Source organism: Erythrolamprus reginae, chromosome 6, assembly GCF_031021105.1.
Source record: "Erythrolamprus reginae isolate rEryReg1 chromosome 6, rEryReg1.hap1, whole genome shotgun sequence".
Lineage (NCBI taxonomy): Eukaryota > Metazoa > Chordata > Lepidosauria > Squamata > Dipsadidae > Erythrolamprus > Erythrolamprus reginae.
Genome location: NC_091955.1, coordinates 42,807,023 through 42,822,504, shown reverse-complemented (window position 1 = coordinate 42,822,504; position 15,482 = coordinate 42,807,023). Strand labels below are relative to the sequence as shown.

Below are 15,482 nucleotides of genomic sequence, written 5' to 3'. Positions count from 1 at the left end.
AAGATTTGTGTTCCCAAATCTTATCCTGATGGAACAACTCCTTAAGACTACAGTATGATCTGTGGCAAATAACTAATGAGTATTAAGGCTGACAAATGTTTTGATCAATCAGAGATTTTGTTTTATATAAAGATCTAATGGGTACCAGAAGATAAGGCATAATAGAGTAAATTAAAAACAAGTTATAGTCTGTTGTTGACTCAATTTTGCTCATAAACCAACAGCAGCTTAAAGAAAGAAAGCAGTTTTTTCTTTGCATGTGGAGAGATTCCTGAGTGTGGTGTTGAGTCAATGTTTATTTTCTGCTGATGGCTCTCAAGTAAGATCCTGTTGGACTGTAATTCAGAATTCTTCCCCACACATCTGAGTCCACAGGGAAACAAAGCTTTCTGGGCTAAAATGACTTTAGCCTCTCGTTACATTGAGCTTATTTTCCTTTTTGGCCTGATGAATTTAATTAGTACACCTCTTTTCTCTTTGGCAGACAAAGCAAACTAGATGAAAGGGAACCAGCTAGGGCTTTACTTTGAAATGTTCAAGGCAGTGCTTAGTGTTAGAGTAAGCTTGACATAAGTGGACCAAGTACTGTGCATAGATTACTAGAAACTGTATGGCATGCTAAAATTTGACTTAATTAGAGACAATGCAAAATTTCTGTGTGATATATCTTTCCATATAGATAGTGTACTAAATTATAAGGAACCAGAGTTGGAAAATATCTATTTTTTTCTTCTTATCTATATTTATTAATATCATGCATCTAAATAAAGTATTAAGAATGTAAGGATATTATATAAATATCATTGACCTTAAATAACATATGTATTTATTATCATATTTAGAAACCACCCATCTCCCTCATACAGTGTCTCCGCATTAAAACTGAGAAGATGTGCAATAGATATAATAATATGCTAAAAATTGAGCTGGTTAATTTATTGGTACTTTATGAATATATATTTAGATTCTTCAACTGTCACTTAAGTACTATTTTATATTTTGCTTTTGAATATATTAGCAGTAATATATAGTATTTTTAGTTGGAGTTCATCCTATCTTCTAGTACTAGTAACACTTAAATGTTAGAGAAAAAAATCTTAGAAGAAATCAAATTGTATATAATTCATTACTATAATGCATGAATTTTTTTGCAAACAAACAGTATCTCTTCTTTTCTCTGTAGTTTTCAGTAATTTGATGAAGTGGGAGAAATGTGAGATAAACAGAACACATGGATAAAAATTGTATCCAGTGGAGCAAAACTGTATTTCTCATCAGGCAATATTGTTTAATCATTTAATAAAAATGTTTTTCTGTTTGCCTTTTTAAATATGCACAGCAGGACTATGATAATTTAGACAAGTCAATTTTCAAATACAGTGGTACCTCTACTTAAGAACTTAATTCGTTCTGTGACCTGGTTCTTAAGTAGAACGTTTGTAAGTAGAAGCAATTTTCCCATAGGAATCAATGTAAAAGCAAATATGTGTGGAAAGAAATAAAAGCTCGGAATTTGGGTGGGAGGAGGAGGAGGAAGAAGAGGAGGAGGAGGACAGTCACTGCCAAAGGAAGAAGGTAAGGTGAGGGAAATAAAAAAAATCCAAAACTTTAAGGCTTAAAAAAAGAAGAGGGACTCTGAGACAGCGAGGAGGAGCATGTGCCTCCCATACACCCGGCACAAGGCTGCCTCCCATACACTGCACCAGAGAGAGAAACCCAGGCAGGCGAGAGGGGGGAACCTCCCTCTCCTTTGACTGAAAAGCAGCAGCTGCTGCTGCTACCTGCTTCCTTCCCATGTTGAAGAGCTCCTCTCTCCTCTCGCTTGCTTTGTAGCCAGCGCTTATCCTTCACTGTAATGACTCCTCAGTTTGGCTGAAGCCGAGTTGATCCAGCCGGGGCGAAGCACCCCTTTTTGCCTTTCCATGCCCAGACACTCCAGGAGGCAACCTCGTGCCAGGTGTATGGGAGGCAGTGTGAGGGAGTCACCACAGCAAAGTGATTTATTCTCTTTCCAAGTGCCCAGAGAAAGGAAAACACTCCTTTCACTCTGGGCTGCCAAAGCCTCCTTAAGTGCCACCGAAAGGCTCCTCTGGCCGCCCAGAAATGGGCGGGATTAAAGGGGGATTGGCAGGAAACTGGCTGGGCCTTTGTGCCGCTTTCAACTTTCCTGGGAAATTTTTCCGAGTTTGGGCCAAAAAATCTTGAACACCCGGTTCTTATCTAGAAAAGTTCTTAAGTAGAGGTATTCTTAGGTAGAGGTACCACTGCATTGTAATTTTGTTAGATAGCAACATCAAATTCACAGAATGTAAATATCAAACAGTTAGGTTCTTATAGTGTTTTCTCATTCTAAGGATTTTTAATCAGTTGTCAAATTAACAATTCTAATGGCAGATTAAAATTCAGTATATACATTTCATTGTTTAAAAGAAGTTCAGCTAGTTTGAAGTTACAACACTGAATGAATGATGAATGAATAAGTTACGGTCATCCCAGCTCCCTCCTGGTCGTGTGAGTGTGATCTAGCCACTTGGTAACCAGTTTTCACATACAACGGTGGTAGCATCATGCAGTCATATGATCATGATTTGCTACAAGTTGTGCCAGTATGTCTTCCCCTCCCACATTCTCTCTCAGAACCTTGCTGGTGTTCACACCACACATCCCTGACTACTCACATATCTTTGTGTGCCCTTTCCCCAGCAGCAGCAATCACCCTAAGCCAATTATGGTGAACCTCCTTTTGCTCGGGTGCCAAAATGCTGTGCGCATGGACACCCATAATGCAATGTCCTCCTGAATCCTGGGGAGGACAAAAAACAGCCAAATGGGCCTATCAAAAGTTCATTTCTGAACTTCTGGTACGCTTCCTGGGTCCATTTTTCACCATCCATAGGCTCCAGAGGCATCTCTGAAGCCTGGGGAGGGCAAAACTTGCTTCCCCCAACCCTCCAGAAGACCAAAAATCAACTAGCCAGTGCACACATGTGCGCTGGAGCTAATATAGGGCAAATTTAATTTAATTTAATTAATTTTATTTATTAGATTTGTATGTTGCTCCTATCCGAGGACTCGGAGTAGCTCACAAAGCCTTGTGTGCCCACAGATATGGCTCCGCATGCCCTAAGCCCTCCCATATTAGCATCTATCATCTGGCAGTAGCCATCCCAAGCCTCATCATGCTCACACCAGATGTGGGTTTCTACCAATTCTAACTGATTCTTTAGAACTAGTTAGTGGTGGTGACATCATGGAGTCAGTTCTGTTGGTGCCAGTCCGTGGGCGTCAACATCTTGTTTTTGGCTTCTGTGCATGCGCAGAAGCTAATTTTTACTTCTGCTCATGTGCAGAAGCTAATATTTTGGCATGTGCATGTGCGCCCATGTAAAGCGTGTGTGTGCCCGCATGACCACATGTTATGCAATGCACACACAGCCACAGAGAATGGGAGGAAGCAAACTGGAGCAAGCTAAGTTACAACCCATCCCTGGCTTACATGATGCCTTCCTACCATTTGAGCTGTCTCACACACCTTCTCCCACCTGACTGCCTCACCGGGCTTGCACTGCAACTCTGGCCACTTGCACAGCCCTTCACCGCCTCCGCCACCTAGTGGCAACTAGTCCTTTGCCTGCCAGTCTTCTTGCAAGCCATCTGGGACTTGCAATTTTCTGCTGACTTCCCCCTTATTTTGGTTGTTGAAAATTGTTGTGAGTGGTCCATGTCCAGCTTTGTTGGTCACGGATTTTGAGGACCAGGAGACGGATGCATATTGGTATCCTAGGCCCGTGTTCTTGGCACCCGATTCTGAGAGAGAGAGTGAGGGGGAGTTAGAGACTGAGGACCCACCAGAGACTGTAGCACCCCCAGTTATGGGATTGAGTGAGTCAGAGTATGATGGGGAATTAAAGGAGGAGGGGCCCCTGTTAGATGCAACGGTCAGGAGGACTATGTCCAGACAAGAGTATCTGAAAAGAAGGGGTTCTTGGCCTTAATAGATTTATAGGGCACTTGGCCATGCCTTGTCAGTCTACTCTATAGGAACAGCCTGAGGGGAAGTGGGTGTGGTGAACAACGTTTGTAATCATGGCGATTGGTGAATTGAAGCTGAAAGAACTTTCTGCTTCCAGAGACATTTTATCCATTCCAGTTTCATGTTCTGCAAAGCTTCACTGAATTGTAAGTTTGGTCAAACTGCCAGAATCATTTCAAGGATTGAGATTAATGACTCTTGGATCACAACCCACACCTTCTTATCTACAGCTCATTAGCCAGGAATGCTGCCAGCATGCAATACTTTAGAGTTAACCAGTTTCTTGCTTGAACTTATATTAACCAAAATACTTTTGCTATGATCAATTTTTGAAAGCGTGTGTGCCTTTTATTTCTGATCATTGACCCGTCCAGACAGAACAGAAATCAGCAAGAAATTGCAAGATGGTGCTTGCTTAAAAACCCACACCCCTCACTTAACATTGGTAAATGGGCTGTAGGGATTGCCATCACTAAGCAATGAGATCATATGATGTCACATTTATGACTGTATCATTTAGCAGTGGAAATTCTGGTTCCAAGTGCTATCATAACTCAAGGACTCCCTGTACAGTATAGACAAAAACCCTTTATGGCTAAATGTATACTGTTCAAAAAATAAAGGGAACACTCAAATAATATATCCTAGATCTGAATAAATGAAATATTCTCATTGAATACTTTGTTCCATACAAAGTTGAATGCACATAACAGCATGTGAAATTGATTGTCAATCAGTGTTGTTTCCTAAGTGGACAATTTGATTTCATAGAAGTTTGATTTACTTGGAGTTATATTGCATTGTTTAAGTGTTCTCTTTATTTTTTTTGAGCGGTGTATTTGCCATTTACAGTAGTTGCTGAAATTTCATATTTGTTTTACAGAAAACTTACTTTTTTGAAAATGCTATATTATATACAGTATTTGTGCTTGTCTGTGATTGTAATAAAGATTGAATTGAATATTATATATTCTGCATAAACTGAAACCTGCAACTAGAGAAAGTGAAAAAAAGTGATCTAAAATCAAAATCTTTATTTCTTGTCACAGTGTAAACTTCAAAAAATATTATTTATACTTTCATAAGGTCATAATCAGGGGTGGGCTACTGCCCGGATGGGGGGGGGGATGCAGTGGGGTAGCAAAAATGGAGCTCCAGCCCAGAGCACCCAATTTGCACTTAAAGATGTTGAAAGAAAATGCAGGGCATCCTGCAAAAGCCACACCCCCAGTGTGGTAGTAAAATTTTTGGTAGCCCTTCACTGGTCATAATCAAAAGATAGTTCTTGGTAATGATGTGCTAGAAGAATTGTGTCCCAAATTTCAAAGCTATTTTCTAAGTTATAAGGAGGATGGGTCACTACTTTTCAAGTATGGCCAAAAGCAGCTTGTAGATTCTTCTGATGTTTCCTAAAATTCAAAGAGATCAATTACTTTAACTATAGGTTGTGATCTCTTCTTTCATCACATCAGGAAAGCCTTATTATTGACACAGTAAAATGTTTGAGTGTAATCCTTAATTAGCAGTGATGGTATTTGAAAACATGTTTTACAAATGATTTCCAAAGTTTTTTGTTCCTTTCTTACTCTAAGATCCAGCATTCTCTTTAATTATACCACAGGAAGAAAAATAATATCATGTCTTCTTTCTTTCTTGGAGTGAGATATCATAAAAGTAAAAGTTGGTAATTTTTACAATTTTTGGAAGTTTTTTGAGGCAGTAGTGGGCATGTGGATAGAGAGTAACCCTGTTGACATTGTATATTTGGACTTCCAAAAAGCCTTTGATGAAACTACTTATTGAGGATTCATGAATAAACATAGCATTTATGGAATAATATTATTTTACAGACTACAACTTGTTAAGAAAGAAAAGGAATAAATAATATAATAATAATAATAATAATAATAATAATAATAATAATAATATGTTTGAACCAATGCTTTTTTAATAAATTATCTTAATCTAGGGGTTAAATATGTGGTAATCAAATTTGCAGCAGATCCTAAACTATTCAAAATGATAAAAGTTTAATTAAAAAGAACTCCCTAGGATCCCTTTTGAACTGGATAGTCAACCAAATAATACATGAGATTCAGCTTTAAGTAAGTATAAATGGGGAAACAATCCCCTGTTTCACATATATATATTGGTACAGTTCTCACCTATTTCTTATTATACAATAAAAGAAATACAGTGATACCTCATCTTACGAATGCCCCTTCATATGAACTTTTCATGATATGGATCCGGGGTTTATGATTTGTTTGCCTTGTCTTAAGAACCATTTTTGTTTTACGAACCTGAGCCCAGGAGCGTGGTCTCTCTTACTGCGTGTGTCTTCTCGTACTGCATGTGTGCTCTCTGACTGCCACACGGATTTCCCTGCCTTGTGACTGTCACTGCCAGGATTTCCCATTTGATTACAGCCCTGCTGGGATTCCACGCTCGGAAAAAGTGCTCTCGCAGCCGCTTCGCTGGGAGCGCTTTCTCCAAGCACTTCCAGAACGCCCGTCCTGCCCCTCTCACAGCCCCTTCGCTTGGCATGCTTTCGTCCAGGGCTGTCAGTGAACGGGCTGCAGAGAAGGTGGGGCAGGCATTCCCAAAGTGATCAGAGAAAGTGCTCTCACAGCCGCTTCGCTGGGAGTGCTTTCTCCTAGCACTTTCAGAACGCCCGCCCCACCCCTCTCGCAGCCCCTTTGCTGGGAGCACTTTTGTCCTGGGCTGTCAGCAAAGGGGCTGCAGGAGAGGTGGGGCAGGCATTCCCAAAGCACTCGGAGAAAGTGCTCTCACAGCCGCTTTGCTGGGAGTGCTTTCTCCTAGCGCTTTCGGAACGCTCACCCCCACCCCTCTCGCAGCCCCTTCGCTTGGCATGCTTTCGTCCAGGGCTGTCAGTGAAGGGGCTGCAGAGAAGGTGGGGCAGGCATTCCCAAAGTGATCGGAGAAAGTGCTCTCACAGCCGCTTCACTGGGAGCGCTTTGTCTGAGCGCTTTGGGAATGCCCGCCCTTCCCCTCTCGCAGCCCCTTTGCTGGGAGCACTTTTGTCCTGGGCTGTCAGCAAAGGGGCTGCAGGAGAGGTGGGGCAGGCATTCCCAAAGCACTCGGAGAAAGTGCTCTCACAGCCGCTTCGCTGGGAGTGCTTTCTCCTAGCGCTTTCGGAACGCCCACCCCACCCCTCTCGCAGCCCCTTTGCTGGGAGCGCTTTTGTCCTGGGCTGTCAGCAAAGGGGCTGCAGGAGAGGCAGGGCAGGCATTCCCAAAGTGCTCGGAGAAAGTGCTCTCACAGCCGCTTCACTGGGAGCGCTTTGTCTGAGCGCTTTGGGAATGCCCGCCCTGCCCCTCTTGCAGCCCCTTCGCTGGGAGCGCTTTCGTCCTGGGCTGTCAGCAAAGGGGCTGCAGGAGAGGTGAGGTGGGCATTCCCAAAGCGCTCAGACAAAGCACTCTCGCAGCTGCTTCGTGGGAGCATTTTCTCCTAGTGCTTCTGGAACACCCTTCCCGCTTCTCCTGCAGCCCCTTCACTGAGAGCCCAGGACGAAAGCACTCCCAGCGAAGGGGTTGCAGGAGAGATGGGGTAGGCGTTCCCAAAGCACTTGGAGAAAGCGCTCTCACAGCCGCTTCACTGGGAGCACGTTCTCTGAGCACTTCCGGAATGCCTGCCACTCCCCTCTCACAGCCCCTTCAGTGGAAGCGCTTTTGTCCAGGGCTGACAGCGAAGGGGCTGCAAGAGAGGTGGGGCAAGCGTTCTCAAAGCGCTTGGAGAAAATCCTCTCACAGCCCCTTCGTTGGGAGTGCTTTCGCCAAGCCAGCCCCTTCGCAGCTGCCCCTCTGCTCCAGCCCCACCCTCCCAAAGGGTGGGACTGCCACGTCCCGGCGGATTCTATCCCTCTTGCCAGGACAAGAGGATAGTGACGGCGGTGGCAGTTTCCCTTTCAGAAGCAGCATCAGAGCCAAAAATGTCACATCTACCACCCCCGCTGCCCCCCGCCCCCGAATAAGGATCTGAATGCCGGCAGTAATGAGCAAAAGGGGTGAGTTTTGGGCTTGCACGCATTATTTGCTTTTCCATTGATTCCTATGGGAAACATTGCTTCATCTTACAAACTTTTCCCCCTACAAACCTTGTCCCGGAACCAATTAAGTTCGTAAGACGAGGTATTACTGTACTGTATATGTAATGATGTACATATAAAGACACATGGAGTGAAAAAGATAAATTCCACATTAGGGTTCATTCAGAAAAGGATTGCTAATGAAACCGTCAACATTTTAATAGTTTTATGCAAAACTTTGGTAGATCAGCTTGTGGGATACTAGATATAATTCGTTAGCCACATTTTAAAAAGCATATAATAGAAGAAATGCAGAAGAGACCAAATGAAATGATTAGGAGCCTTAAACATTTCCTTCTCAAGAAACAGTTCAAATGTTTGAAATCCATTCCCATCAAATGCTTCCACCACCGGGAATGATCTGCCATGTTGCCATCCTTGAAGACACCAGTCTCCAATGGAGGTATCTCCAATCCCTCCAGACCTCACTGACACTAGCAGTCCATCACTGCTTTCTCACCACTAACCACCAGATGATTGGGACACCAGCCCTTTCTTTGGGACTTGCCATTATTTTTAATTTCCCTCTACACGTTGTGCAGGCCTGGTGTAGAAGAAAGGCAACTGAAGAAAGACATAATCAAAGTATATAAAATCATGCAAAATATGGAGAAAATGGACCTTCTCTCTGTTTACTCAGAAGTAAATGACACAATGTTGAGTTAACAGAGTTGTACTTATAGCTGTATTTTTCTCATCAAAATAAGATTCTCAAGTAGAAAATAGAGCAACATTATTAAAATAAATATATTTATTATATATTTTTATACATCACTTTTCATGCAGGCTGAATATTTTTATGAATTCCTCTCTTTGCGTTCTCTGGATAAAGGCATAATGGCTGATCCAATGGTAAACATCCCTCTGCTTGGAATAATACCTCACCAAACCTCAGGTCTGTAGCATCCATCTTTATTTATGCATCCAATGTTCACGATGAGTTAAGAAAAGTGGTGAGCCCGCATGTTGATTTGTGTGTCTGTGTTTCTCTCTCTCTCTCTCTCTCTCTCTCTCTCTCTCTCTCTCGTTCTCTGTGTGTGTGTTTGTGTGTGTGTGTGTGTGTGTGTGTGTGCCACTAAAGATCAAAAAATCCTATGTTAACCATGAGGACTTTAAAAAATACTGATTTGTTGATAACTTTGAGCCAATCATTCTCTTGCAACCCAATCCATCTCACCAGGTTGTATTGTAGAGAATATAGGAGGTAGGAGTAATAGATGTATTTATGTGAAGCACCAGGGAAATCAGAAAATCCAGGCAATTCAAATGGATATAAAGATCTATTGCAAGCATACGTGCTCTCAGGGCCGCCATCAGGAATTTTGGGGCCCCATACAGCCTAAGTGTCTGGGGCCCCCCTCCCTTCTTCCTTCCTTCCTTCCTTCCCTTTTTCTTTCTTTTTTCTCTTTTTGTTTTTCGTTTCCTTCCTTCCTTCTTTCCTCCCTCCCTCCCCATCCCCTTCCTTCCTTCCTTCCTCTTTCTTTCTTTCTCTTTCTTTTTTCTTTTTCTTTCTTTCCTTTTTTCTCTTCTTTTTCTTTTCCTCCCTCCCTCCTTCCTTCCTTCCCTTTTAAATTTTCAAACTGTCTTTTCCATATTCCTGGCTGAGGAATTCTGAAAGCTGCAGTCAACTGTCTTCAGCCATTGTCCAGCCCTGCGCTACGGACCCCTCCCTCCACCCCCTGAAGAGGCCGGGGGCTTCTTTCCAAAGCCAGTGGCAGTGATGCCAGAACCCCCTTCCCTGGGGATGGGAGCGGGGGGGGGGGCTCCACTGGTCTCCCTCGACAAGACCTTCAGCAACAAATCAGCCCTGCTGGGCAGGCCGCTTAGCCCCGCCAAAGAAATGGGGGTTAAGGAAGACCCCCACCCCCCACCTTGCCCCAAACACTGGCACTCTGCATAACCCATGCGGGGGCTTTGGCTTCCCCTCTGCAGAACAGAAGCTGGGGACCCCTCCCTCCACATACACCAGATCCCTATGGCCAATCCGAGGGCTGGCAAAATAGGTGTGCCCCCCCCACCTGCTTTTCTCTCTCTCTCTCTTTCTCTCTCTCTTTCTCTTTCTCTTTCTCTCTCCTTTTCTCTTTCTTTTTCTCTTTTTATCTCCCTTTCTCTCTCTTTTTCTCTCTTTCACTTTTTCTCTCTTTCTCTCTTTCTCTCCCTCTCTTTCTCTTTTTGTCTCCCTTTCTCTGTCTCTTTCTATTTATATCTCTTCTCTTTTTTCTATCTCCCAACCTCTCTCTTTCTCTCTTTCTATCTCTTTCTCTCCCTCCCTCTCTCTTTCACTTTCTCTATCTCTTTCTCTCCCTCTCTCCCCTTCTCTCTTTCTCTCTCTTTCTCTCCCTCCCCCTCTCTCTTCCTCTTTTTATCTCTCTTTATCTCTCTTTTTTCTCTTTTTATCTCCCTTTCTCTCTTTTTCTCTCTTTGTCTCTTTCTATCTCTTTCTCTCCCACCTCTCTCTTTCTCTTTTTATCTCTCTCTTTCTCTCTCTCTCTTTCTATCCCCCTCCCTATCCCTTTCTTTCTATCCCTTTCTCTCTCTCTCTCTCTCTTTCTCCCCCCCTCTCTCTGAAGTGGGGAGGGCTGGGTTGGCACCAACAGAGCTCGAAACGGGGTGCAAAAGCAAACTACTCTGCCGGCCCAGGCCCGAATCGGAAGGAAGGAAGGAATTGTAAAAGGGGCGATCAAGAGAGGAATGGGTGAATGAATGGACGGAGGGTGGGAAGGAAGGAAGGAAAGAAAAGAAGGAAGGGACAGGAACAGAGGAAGGGTGCAAAGGAAGCAAGGAAAGGTGTGAAAGGGGAGAGTAAGAGAGGAAGGAGTGAAAGAAGGGAGGGAGGGAGGAAAGAGGGGAGGAAGGAGAAGGAAAGCAAGAAATGGAGGGAAGGAAAGAAAGAAAGGGGGAAGGGACAGGAACAGAGGAAGGAAGGAAACTTATGAAAGGGGGGAGGAAGAGAGGAAGGACTGAAGGAAGGGAGGGAGGGAAGAAGGTAGGAAGGAGAAAGAAAAGAAGAAATAGAGGAAGGGAAGGTAAAAGAGCAAGAAAGAAAGAAAGAGAAAGAAAGTAGGAGAATGAAAGAGAAATAAAAAGAGAGGGGGGAATGAAAGAAATGGAAGGAGGGAAGGAAAGAAAGAAAGAGAAAGAAAGAAAGCAAGAGAAGGAAAAAAGAATGAAAGAGCAAGAAAGAAAGAGAGAAAGAAAGAAGGAAAGAAGGAAGGAAGGAAAGAAAGAAAGAAAGAAAGAAAGGCAACTCCAAAGAAAGGCTCACTGAGCGGATGCATGAAAAGAGGGACTGGGATCTCCACTTGCCTCCCCCTCGCGCCTCGCCCTTCCCACCCGGCCGCCGGCGCGCACTTACCTGCTCCCAGCACCAGCAGCAGGAGGGCGAGTGAGTAAGCTGGCACACACCAAAAAGAAGCCATTGGCTCCGGGCGGTGTTCACGGCCCCCCTGAACCCCCGGCCCAGCATCTCCAGAAGCCGAAAGGCGCGGTTCTCTTGCCCTCGGGGGGACACAAGGGCGGCGCTTCCCCAGCAGCGCGGCTTGGCTTCCAGAGGGCCGAGCCACCCCCGCGGCGACTCGTCCTTCCGCTACTGCCATCGGGGCTCCCTGCCTGTCTGCTGGCCTCCCTGCCTTCTTTCCTCGCAGGGATGGGATGAAGGTGCGGGCCGTGGTTGGAGAAGCTCTGCAGAGGCGGAGTTTGGCGAGGTGTCTCTGATCCTTTCACTCGCCTTGGCGCGCTTTTATTTATTTATTATTTATTATTTATTACTTAGATTTGTATGCCGCCCCTCTCCGAAGACTCGGAATCGGGGTTGGAGAGTTTTTGGCGGGCGCCGCCCCCCCCCCATTTTTCAATTTGGCTGGGCCCCTGACGCCAGTCCCAGTAGTACCGGCCTATCAGCGGCGCTGCGCGCTCTACAAGAATCTTAACTACTAACAGCCCAAGCAAGTTGGCAGTAGAAAAGTGTCACAGGAATTCAAGGTGGGCTGGACTTAGATCTCTTGTGAGTGTCAAGGGACACATGACTGATGATGTTTTTCACCCTCCCTCAGACTTAGCCTGGTCATCTCCTACTACAGTTTACTATCTTCACTTATATACAACAAAGTGGGGTACAAACTAGAGAATGGAATGGAGTGGAATGGGGTGGGATGGAGTGAAGTGCAGTAGCACAGAATAATCTGTTTGTAAATGTTATTGAATGACTTCAATAACTTCCTTGAATCAAATTATCTAATTTAGTAACAATGAAATCTTTGGAACTTTTATTATTTAAGCATCTTATTGTTCCGCATCTGAAAAGAGGAGGAATGCCAAATGTTCGGACTGCACCACTAAAATTCTTGCACAGAGAAATGTGCTCAATTAATCAATACAGATACAGAAACATCCAATTTGAAAACCAACAACAATCAGTCCTTCTATTTGGTAGAGAGAACTGTGAACTAAGTCTATAGATTCTGAAGGTCTATAAGTAGTCTTGAGATGCTAAAAGGCAAAATGGTATCTTCACTTCCAATCTAGCTTGCTGTACTCAGATAAAAAGGAGGATACTGACTCTTGCCTTGTCAATGCTGAAATAATATACAGCTTGCAATCCAGTTGGCTTCTAGACTAGTAGTATCTTATATCTTTTTCAAGATCATATAAAGAGCAATTACATTCAGTAAAATAGCTGGAAATCTACAGTATTTCTGTACATCAAAAAGAACGTATAAAGTGTAACTCAATGTAACATTAGCTAAATAAGAAAGATTTATTTTGCTGTGTATGATAGGTAAGAGTAGCCAAGGATGAAAAAGGAATCAAAATAATATAAAGAAATATTTGCTAAGAATGTTTTACTCCATAACTGTTAAGCCAAAGAAAACTGATGTAAAATAGCTACCAAAAGCTTCTGATATGAAGACTACATATGTTCTATATGGTGCCTCAGGAGAGTCCCTTGTGTTCTTTGCCTTTCTTCTCTTTTTTAGTCAAGAGATTAGCTAGGCATTCTGGACACAAAGGCAAAGTTTGCAATTACATTAAAAGGCGATGATGGTGAACCTATGCCATGTGTGCCATGGCTAGCAAGCAGAGCCCTCTCTGTGGGCACGTGAGCTGTTGCCTAGCTCAGCACCACTGCACATGTGTGCGTGCGTGCCTCCTGCTGGCCAGCTGATTTTCAGGATGCGTGGGGAGAAGAGCACATGTGGAAGATGCATGCTTGGGGGTTGCATGCAAATGCATGGGGGTAGATCCACATGCACATGTGCAGAGTTGGGGGAGTGTGGGAATGTGGGAATGTGCAGCTTCCCCCAGTGGCCCGTTTTTTGTTCCAGGAGGCTGCAGGGAGGCCTGCTAGGCCCAAAACAGGATGCGGGAAGGTGGTTGCATGCGCATGCACGGGGGCAGAGGAGCTTGGAGGTTTGCATGTGCATGCGCAGGGGCATGGAGAACATGAGGAAGGTCTTGTACACGCACAGGGGCTACATTATTGGTGTCGGCAATAGGGTGCGCACTAGCGTGCATATGCATACTCACACACTTTCAGCACATAACGAGAAAAGGTTTAGCAATCACTGCTTTAAGCATAGAAATAATGGCCTAGGTCACATTCAATACATATAGTGGAGGCACTTTTTATACTTGTAGCTGCACGGGTGATAGTTTCAGATGAGGGAGCAAAGATGGATACAGGACATTGCTGTTGTTCCAGAACATGAAATAGGAATGTTTTTTCAGGCAGTGATCAATTCTCTTGGAAAGTGACTTCATGGAACAGGTTGGATTGAAAGATGATTTGCAGTGGTGGCATTGCAGTGCTGAAGAGCAAATACATGAATATTTTCACTTTAAGAAACTGAAATGGAGGCATGCAGCCCCTGCTATCAAGAATTATTATGCCAGTGTCTAGACTATGCTTCTTAGAACAGGTGCATTTGCCTTGGATTTTGGATGGCAGCAGTAGCTATACAGACCAAGCTAAAGGAAACTTCCCCATCCTGATCCCTCCTAGAATTATGGATTCCCAAAATATTGACCTATCTTGTTATTGGGTGAGAATTAGGAAAGCTGAGAATCCCAACTCTACATAGATATGACTTTTCCTACTAGTATAAATGTAACATTTTCTCCTATAACTTATTTGTACTGTATATTTCAATCTAATATTGAATTCCCAATAGATAATCAACTACATATTTTAACATATATTACAATACAGTGATACCTCATCTTACGAACGCCTCTTCATATAAACTTTTCGTGATAAAACCCGGTGTTTAAGATTTGTTTGCCTCTTCTTAAGAACCATTTTCACCTTACGAACCTGAGCCCAGGTGTGTGCACTCTCTTACTGCATGTATGATTGATTGCCGCCCCTGCCAGAACTGGGCCAGCTGTGGAGCAAGGCATGACCTCCAAACAACAGCGGCAGTGGCAAAAGATGAAGAAGAGCCAGTCGCCAGACAAGCGTGCAACCGCACAGCCCAAAGTGGCAGAGGAGAAAAAAAAGCAGGTGACCCCCGCAGTCAGGCTGCTTCCTGTGGCTGCAAAGAGGAAGAGCACCCCTCGGCTTCTTTCTGCAGCAGGAGGAGGAAGCGGAGGCAGGCACGGAGGGCTCCAGCTTCCCAAAGCCAGGAAGAAGGAAGAGGAGTTGGTTCCGCATCCTCATGTACACCGGCTGGGCTACTGCTCCTCCTCTGTGGAACTGCCAATGTGGGGCCAGAGAAGGCTCATTTCTCTTGCTTGCTCACTCTCCGGCCCGCTACAAGGACACCACGGGGAGAAAGTCCTGATGCCGGGCTTCTTTTCTCTGGGGGCTGGGAGAGACTTATCCCTCCCCCCCAGTGTCTTTTCTCTGGGGGCTGAATCCAAGAGAGCGGTTTCCGTTCTCTGGATGCTGGGGGAAGGGATAGGTCTCTTCCAGCCCCCAGAGATAGAAGCCTTCCCTTCGATCCGGACAGCTTGAATCCAAGGGAGCATTTTCCATTCTCTGGATGCTGGGGGAAGGGATAGGTCTGTCCCTTGGATTCTGGCTGCCCAGATCGAAGGGAAGGCTTCTTTTCTCTGGGGGCTGGGAGAGACCTCGCTTCATTCTTTCCCTCGGGAGAGCCCGGAAGAGAGGAGGTGGGGGGGCTTCATCTCCACACCCAGGAAAGAAGACAGAAACGGCTGAGGCAAAGCTCTCGCTGGCAGACCGGGCTGCGTGGGGGAGGCAGCTGGAGGCCAGGCCCCCCACCCTGCCAACCTGTCCTGGCAGTAGCTCAAGCCCCTGCTCCACCCAACCTTGCCAACCCATCCTGGCAACAGGGGCTCCCGGGCAGACTCGGCGTGGCTTTTGGAATGGGCGAGGCG

General features: G+C 44.7%; 1 protein-coding gene across 1 annotated transcript in view; it reads left to right on the top strand.

Annotated features, from left to right (window-relative positions):
• The window catches only part of WIF1 (WNT inhibitory factor 1), a 109,202-nt gene that overhangs the window by 84,198 nt on the left and 9,522 nt on the right, over positions 1-15,482 (top strand). The window contains exon 3 of the mRNA XM_070755633.1: positions 8,928-9,036. Within this exon, the coding sequence (XP_070611734.1) occupies positions 8,928-9,036 (109 nt within the window). The remainder of the gene's footprint in view (positions 1-8,927; positions 9,037-15,482) is intronic.